The 9,004-nt window shown below is 40.1% G+C and overlaps 1 protein-coding gene across 1 annotated transcript; it reads left to right on the forward strand.

The window, feature by feature from the left end:
* Positions 1–5,034: 5,034 nt before the first annotated feature.
* Positions 5,035–5,952, forward strand: LOC123602697 (olfactory receptor 9G1-like). Its single transcript, XM_045487164.1, has one exon. The coding sequence runs from the start codon at positions 5,035–5,037 to the stop codon at positions 5,950–5,952; it is 918 nt and encodes a 305-aa protein (XP_045343120.1).
* The last annotated feature ends 3,052 nt before the right edge of the window (positions 5,953–9,004 follow it).

Consider the following 9,004-nt stretch of genomic DNA (forward strand, 5'->3'; position numbering starts at 1 on the left):
ATGACCTGAGCCAAAATCAGATACTTAACCGACTGAGCCACCCAGGTGCCCCTCATCACTTTCATTTTTAGGAGGGCCACCCTCTCTTCATTTTTCTGATCTTGAATTTTGGGTGGAGTGGAGTATCTATGCATTCATTATTTGTACTTGCTGGGCACATTTTGATTCAGGCAGTGCTAGTTGCCTCCTGAACACCACCAAGTTTTTGCCATAGCCTCTAATATTTTAAGCATTTTAACACCGGTCCAGGTTAAGCCATTGTCTTCAAGAATGTTCTGAGTGTGGCATTAGCCTTGTGCAATCTCATCTAACATCATTCCAACAAAAAGACACTCTGGACAGATTTGACAAACTTTGGACAACTTTCCACTCTCCATTCCACGTCCTGCCTCTATACCTTGATGATTGTAGTTTCTTTTTCTTTACCAGAAATCCCTTCCTCACACATGGTAAGTCTCCATGCATCTTCAGCCAAGAAATATGTTCCTCCCTCATGTGTAAAACCTACCATAGCACATACACATAACACTTCCCTCATTGCCCCTCGCCAGCTCTCCAGTCTGGCCTGCCTCCCACTATCAGTGATGATAGATAATCCAATTAGAACCTATGGCGATTCTTTGTTTTCAAAGACTGAGTTTCTCCCAATAAACTACACCTTTCTTGAAATCAGGTCCATCCCTTAGTTCTCTCTCTTGTCCATAGTGCCTGACAGAGCATCTAGAACATAGTAAATGCTGTATAGCTATGTAGATTTGGGGACGGATGATATGCAGTGAGAGAACTTGAATCTTGCTTCTCTAAGCCTCAAATTTTGTAACCTTGAACAAAGTATGTACAATCATTCCTCTATCTCAAATAGCTCATCTGTAAAATGGGAATAGTAATCACTCCTACTTCACAAGATCATCATGAAGGTTAAACTGACATGACTTTTAAAACTAACTCAGTGGAGAGGCACCTGGGAAGCTCGGTTGGTAAAGCATCAGACTCTTGGTTTTAGCTCAGGTCATGATGTCACCCTTCATGGGTGTGAGCTGCCCATAGGGCTCTGCACTGACAGTGCAATGCCTGCTTAGAATTCTCTCTCTCCCTCTCTCTCTTCCCCTCCCTGACTTTCTCTCTCTCTCTCTCTCTCTCTTTCTCTCTCTCTCTCTCTCTCAAAATAAATAGATAAGCTAAAACAAATTTTAAAAATAAAATAAAACACTCAGTGGAGTGCCTGGGCCATCCAAAATATTCAGCAAATATTGTTAGGATGATAATGGAAAAACTTGACATGTTGCTTTTAGGGACAATACAAGATGACACCTTTCTTGTCATTTAAAATTTGAGTAACAAGTTGATGAAAAATGAGACTGGAGATATTTGTTGCAAAATCCATCTGTATAAACACTCAGGATAACCAAGTCCTCTTTTTTTTTTTTTTTTTTTTTTTTTTTTAATTTTTTTTTTTTTTTCAACGTTTATTTATTTTTGGGACAGAGAGAGACAGAGCATGAACGGGGGAGGGGCAGAGAGAGAGGGAGACACAGAATCAGAAACAGGCTCCAGGCTCTGAGCCATCAGCCCAGAGCCTGATGCGGGGCTCGAACTCACGGACCGTGAGATCGTGACCTGGCTGAAGTCGGCCGCTTAACCGACTGCGCCACCCAGGCGCCCCTAACCAAGTCCTCTTCTAAAGCTTTATGGTCATAGCTGAGTAGATACTCAAAGATTATGTTTCTCCAAAGTACGCATTTGTATAGGGGAAAGCCTGTGGATTTTATAATCATGCTGCCTTGAGTTAAATCCTGACTGCACTGACTTCCAAGTTTGCCTTGGGGAAGTTGGTTAAGTATTCTGGATCTATTTTCTTGTCTGTAATAGGAACGGTAATACCTACCTCATAAATTGTTTGACAATCAAATAAAGTTCCCGTGAAGGTGTTTTACAAAGAGTAGTTTCTCAAAATATTACAATAATTATGATTACTTTTAAAACCATTCCCTTTTTTTTTGCACTAAGTAAAAATTTACTGCATGAAGGGGCCCCTGGGTGGCTCATAAGCGTCCAACTTCAGCCCAGGTCACGAACTCACAGTTCCTGAGTTCGAGCTCCGCAACAGGCTCTGTGCTGACAGCTCAAAGGCTGAAGCATGCTTCAGATTCTGTGTCTCCCAGTCTCTCTGCCCCTCCCCTTCTTGTGCTGTCTCTCTCTCTCTCAAAAATAAATGAACCTTAACAAATTAAAAAAAAAAGAATCTACTACAAAAGTTAATACACTTTTTGGTTAATTGCCTTTTAGTCACTTTCAAAGCCTAAACCCCTGAGGTGTTTGAGGAATCAAATACACTGGGGATCCGGAGCAAATATAAGATACTTGGATCCACGACATGGTCCTTTGTTGGCTGTGACTGAGTTTCAGGCCTGTGAGTTTAAGTGTCTTCGTTCTGGGCAAGGTAAGTAGATCGTTTCTATGCTCATAATCAGGATTGCCTGTAAATATGAGATAAAGGACTCTGCCAGGTGATTTGAGTATTACTTAGAAGCATTTACCTGACCCGACGTGTGACAGCATCTGAATCTGTCAGCATTGTCCTATTGGTTTGGAGTGAAGGTGTTATAACCAAAAAAAGAGAGACCCATGGATCCCACAAGCAACTGTTAACTAATATCAAATATGAAAGGAGATGGCTTAGCAGTCTCTGGAGTAAGACAACACCACTTACTAATTGTATACTTACTAGCTATTTATTTGCACTGAACTTGGTCATCTGTAAATTGCTGCTATTAATCTCTCAATATACCTCTGATGGATGTTATGAGAATGTGTAAAGTAATGTACATGCAACACTAACAACAGTGCTTGACTCCAAATAAAATATTGAATATTGTTCACCATTAGGTTTAGAAACAATCAGATTTTGAAATAATGATGACAACCAGAGAACGATCAAACTAGAAGCTACTAAGCTGAGGGGCACCCGGGTGGCTCAGTCACTTAGGCATCTGACCCCAGCCTAGGTCGTGATCTCACAGTTCTTGAGTTTCATCCCTGCATCAGTCTCTGTGATAACAGTGCTGAGCCTGCATGGTATTTTCTCCCTCTCTCTCTCTGTCTCTCAAAATAAATAAATAAACTTGAAAGAAAGAAAGAAAGAAAGAAAGAAAGAAAGAAAGAAAGAAAATAAGTTGAAAGTTGAAGATTGAGTCTGGGAGTTTTCAAGCATTTCCCACATGAAACTCTCTTCTAGGTCTCATGGATCTGTGTTTTCAAAGATTTTGCCCCGCTGTACAACTGTTCTCCATTTGCATTAAGTGTCACGTTTAAAACAGCCCATAAAATTTCATAATAACCTACACATGAATATGAGATAAACATTGAATTGGTTTTTTTTTTCCATCAAAAACAGGCAGGAAAGGGTATATTGTTGAGAAACAAAATTCAGTTGAGTAAAGTTGAAGGTCTAATTGGCTTTATCAAATGATTCACGAATCAAGTAGCAGCCCAGCCAGCAAGTACAAGGAGGCTCCCAGGAGCTGCCCAGAAAGGAACATTTTTGTAGGAAGGAGGGTGGGGCAAGGAAGTTATTAGCAAAAGAAAGAAAGGATTGTGTTAGGCAAGAACACCTTTTTTGGGGAAAAGGGAAAAACAGGGCTTTTATCATGCAGATGACTTCACTAGTGCTGATCTGGGGAATTTCAGAATGACTATTAAAAGAAAAGATCACATTCCTGGGCACTTGAATGGCTCAGTTGGGTAAGCCTCTGATTTCTGCTCAGGTCATGATCTCATGGTTCATGAGTTTCAGCCCTATGTCCGGCTCTGTGGGGACAGTTTGGAGCCTGCTTCAGATTCTAAGTATCCCTCTCTCTCTCTCTGCCCTGACCCCCCTCTCATGCTCTGTCTCTCTCTCTGCCTCTCTCTCTCTCTCTCTCTCTCTGTCAAGAATGTATGTATTTTTTAAATTTAAAGATCACATCCCTAGGGTATGTTGAAACAGTAATTAAATCTTGATTTTCTTCCCAGGGGGCAAACGACCCTTTCTTTGGCTTGTTGTTTCTTTTTTAAAAACACTATAGAGAAGAGAAAAGACTACATAACATTAGATAATGAGCAGTGCTAGGGAGAATAATAAAGCACAAAAGGGATACAAGAAATGCCGGGGGAGTAGCTTGCAATATGGTGATCAGGAACATCTGAACGGTGGTAATTTCAGTGGTGATTAACACTTGAAAACTGTTTGCTATAAAGACAGACTGAGGAAGAGCATCCTAGCCATGCGGAGAAGCAGTTCCAAAGCCTCAGAGTATCCCTGTTTATTCTAAGACTTAAAAGGAGGTGGCATGGTTGGAGCGGACAGTAGGAGTCAGAAGCAGAGAGGCAACAAGCCAGTCCACCTTTGTAAGGATTTTGGCTTTACCCTGAATAAGCTGAGAAATCACCAGAGTGTTTGAAGCAGATGAATAACATGGTCTAACCCGTCTTTTAGCAGGATCACTCTGCCTGCCTCTTTCAGAGAGCCAAGTGGGGTAAGGATGGAAGGAGGGAGGAAGCAGGGCAACCATTAGAAGCTCTGTGGTAACACCCAGGAGAGGTCAGAGTGGTTTTAGCCTACAACCACTGGAGCTGGGAAACACTCTTCAGGTTCTAGATACATTGTGAAGGTAGAATCAAGATGTTGCTGATTAGTTGGTTACAGTGTAAAAGGAAGAGTCCAGAGTAGTAATTGATTTTCCCTAAAAAGGGATAACGCCATTTATATTACTTCTCCACAGCAGTGGAGAAGTCTGAGAGCAAAACAGGCTGAGGAAGGACTGTTGGAATTCAGTATTTTTTGAAATCTCCAGTATAACTCCTGTAAAAGATGTTAAGTAGGGATTTGGATCTGTGAGTCTGGAGTCCAGGGAAGAGAAATGGTCAGGAGATTAAAAAAAATGAAAATTAAAAATTAAACTCTAGTATATATAACTTATTTATTCGGTATATTTTCCTTTTATTCAGCACAATAATGCAAGCTGAAATCTATTTTTCTCTCCTCTTAGGTGAGCCATGGAGAGAAGCAATCACACAGCGACGGAGTTCATCCTGGTGGGTTTCACCACAGACCCAACGATGCAGCTGGTCCTGTTTGCGGTATTCCTTGGTGTGTACTCTCTGACTGTGGTAGGAAATACCTCCCTCATGGTGTTGATCTGTAAAGACTCCCGACTGCACACACCTATGTATTTTTTCATTGGGAATCTATCTTTTCTGGATCTCTGGTATTCCACTGTCTACACCCCAAAGATCCTCATGACCTGCATCTCTGAAGACAAAAGCATCTCCTTTGCTGGCTGTGTATGTCAGTTCTTCTTCTCTGCTGGGCTGGCATACAGCGAGTGTTACCTGTTGGCTGCCATGGCTTATGACCGCTACATGGCCATCTCAAAGCCATTGCTTTATTCTCAGGCTATGTCCGTAAAGCTATGTGCATCTTTGGTAGCATCTTCATACCTTGGTGGCTTTATTAACTCTTCTATTATCACCAAAAGAACTTTTGCCTTGAACTTCTGTAGTGGCAATGTCATTGATGACTTTTTTTGTGATTTGCTTCCCCTGGTGAAGTTGGCTTGTGGCAAAAAAGATGGCTACCAGACTGTGCTCTACTTCCTTCTGGCCTCCAATGTCATCACCCCCACAGTGCTCATCCTCGCTTCCTACCTGTTCATCATTGCCACCATCTTGAGGATCCGTTCCACCCAGGGCCGCCTCAAAGCTTTCTCCACCTGTTCCTCCCACCTGATCTCTGTCACCTTGTACTATGGCTCCATTCTCTACATCTATTCTCGTCCCCAGTCTAGCTATTCTTTGGACAGGGACAAAATAGTTTCTACATTTTACACTGTGGTATTCCCCATGTTGAACCCCATGATCTATAGCCTGAGAAATAAGGATGTGAAAGAGGCTCTGGATAAACTCATTAAATAAATCAAGACTCTCTCTTTCGGAGGAGATGCAAAGACAATTGTTGATCAGGTATTATATTTCAAGAAGAGCTGCCATTGTGTTCCATCATGATGAAGAATTCTCACAATGCAAGTTAAAGAATTTGCACCTTGATACATGACAATTCAAGAGACCTAAGAGAAAATTAGGGGAATTTAGGAGACAGAATTTAAACATAAAATATAAGAACTTGTATTGAATTTCATGTTACTCTAGATTAAAAACAAATAAAAATCTTAAAAACAAAAACTCTCCTCTACTTTCATAATGTGAGAAAACAGCTCATTCCGTTAGCATAAGAATATTTATGGCTGATTGATATATATAGAATAGTATCTAAATATTTATTTTCTAAAAACAGGAATAAATGTGCTAAGTTAATTTTTAGTATCTTTCTATGACAATGAATTAGTTAAAATTATCACTTTCTATTCCCTTAACAGAATTTCTTAAGCATTTATATATGTACTTTTTGCCCCCAAGCATTAGTGCAACGATCTAGAGTCACCCATGAAATAACTTGGCACAATAAAATTCAGCACGCAAGACCTCTCCAATCTATGTTTCTTACATGTGTCCCTCAATTAAGGAAAAACCAGTCAAGTTTCCATAGATACGATTTTTGTAAATTTCTGTATACCTACCAGAGTTCCTCTTTTATTTTACAAGGGTGAAGTTGCAAGGACTTCTACATCCAAATTGTGACATCCTGAGCATCAAAACACAATTATTATGAAAAAGAATAATAACTACAGTAAGATGAACCGATTTGAGAAATAAAAGTCTATGACTACCCACTACTTAAAGACTTGTACGGGTGATACACACAGGTAGTGATAAAGCAAAAGGGTAAATATTATGAGTTGCATCTAATTTTAATTTTTTAAAAGTGAGGTGGTGTAAATATAACTCATGTCACTGAAACACGAATATATTCTTGTTTCTACTGGGATAAGCAGTGGTAAAGATAAAAATGCAAGAAAGTGAAATTCTGGCAAGTAGTCCCCCAAAATGTAAGAGCTCCATGCAGAGTAGAAAAGACTGATCCAACATGTTTGACTTTGACGGTGTTCTAAAATGGAAAGCTATGTATGCCAACTCAGACTCTCATTGTCTAAAAGATCTCTATTTCTCACGAAAAATAGTAAAATTCCTATAAATCATATTATTTTGGAGTAATCTTAACAGATCTGATCGGTGTATTACAGTGACAGAAAGTCAGTTGTTTCATGTTGATCAAGGGAAGCTAGAAAATACATCATTCCAGAGAACATTAGTTAAAAAAAGTAAAACTGAAGTAATAAGCCTTCTTAAAACATCCTAATGTTGGGGCACCTGGGTGGCTCAGTCAGTTCAAATTCTGACTCGTGATTTTGGCTCCGGTCATGATCTTAGGCTCATGATCTCAGGAAGTGGGCCCGGTGTCGGGCTCCATGCTGAGCATGGAGTCTGCTTAAGGTTCCTTCTCTCCCTCTTTCTCTGTCCCTGCCCCACTTACGTTCACATGCATGTGTGTGTTCTCTCTCTCTCTCTCTCAAAACAAAACAAAGACATCCTAATGTCACAAATCCCGATTTTTAACTGCGATAAAAATGCTCAAACTCCTTATCAAGAACTACTATTTTAATCCTTTGAGGAGAAGCAATCAAGTCCTCTTTTCCAAATAATTACCAATGTAATTGGTATACCCAGATACCGTTAATTTTCATTGGCCTAATTGTAGAGTCATAATGTGTACGGAAAAGTATCTCAACTCCAGAATCAAGCCTAAATGACACCAGTAAGGCCCTAGTAAGAAGGTAAAGCATAGCTAGGAATAATCTTAGAGAGACATACAAATACACATGTAATTATACACATAATACACATGTAATTAAATATGAGGCATTGGTGTTTCAGGAAACGTTTTCGAATATTTTTAAGTTTGGCAGGAAGGTTTTTTAATCACAGAGGGAATGATTCATCTGCAGTTCATGACTGTGAAACATTCAAAATCTCCCATAGTAACTTATAATTACACTATGTATTCCTAAGGGAGTCTCATTACTCAAATCACAAGTGAAGTTTGAAGTTTAAAAGAAAGTGCTTTCTAAGATGTATTATTTAGATAAACACATTTTAATAAATCCAATATTTCGTAAGAGTCAACTTTCTACCTCACTTCTTGCATTACTCTGGTTCATTCACTCTTTCTCAACACCTCAGCTGGATGAGAGTTAGCGGGTAAGCTGTCTATATTTTCTTCCTATTAGGTCTGAGCCTTTGGTCATCTTCTTTTTATTTGGTTGCAGTACTTTTCCTTTGAAAGATAAGGCCCAGGGGATACTATGAAATATAACGCTAAATCCTCTGGGGCATCTGGGTGTTCCTTTGGGGTATTCCACCCTTGTGGACGCTGATTCCAAATATACTGCGTATAAGGTTATGAGTAGGGATATTAAATTCTTGTGTGCTATTTTATGCCACAGTAAAAGAAGTTGTGGTAGTCAGGGCCCTCCAAGAAGCAAACACTGAGATAGAATTAAGAGTCCCAGGATTTTATTAGGGGAAATAGGTGTGCTTGTGCAAGGGAAAATGGCGAGGAGCCAGAAGCGAGAAGTACCACTAAATAACAAGGCAAATCTGAACGCAAGTGAAGAAGAGAGGCAAGGAAAGAGAGGAAAAGGCATCCTAGACCTAGATCCATCTGTGATAAGCTCATTAAAGTTACTAGGAGGTACTTGAGCCAAAATTAGCCATCAAAGGAATCCAGTGCCTAAGAGAGACATTCTTACCTTGGTATCCCTGCTGTGTTCGGTCATCAGCTGGGAGCAGTCTGTGGGGAGCATGACCTTGATACAAATGAGGGAATGTATTTCAGCCAGGACCTTGTACTTGCTATACTTGGAGTTTGAAAGGCTCATTTTCCTAGCCACCACAGGCACTGTGCCAACCTCATCCCCTTGCTTCGTAGAGATGTACATTCTTGATAAGGGAAAAATGAAGCCATCTCCTGGCCGCTGTTTTAAAACAGGCGAGGACACCTTACCAACCA

The sequence above is a fragment of the Leopardus geoffroyi genome, chromosome D1, assembly GCF_018350155.1.
Source record: "Leopardus geoffroyi isolate Oge1 chromosome D1, O.geoffroyi_Oge1_pat1.0, whole genome shotgun sequence".
NCBI classification, from domain to species: domain Eukaryota; kingdom Metazoa; phylum Chordata; class Mammalia; order Carnivora; family Felidae; genus Leopardus; species Leopardus geoffroyi.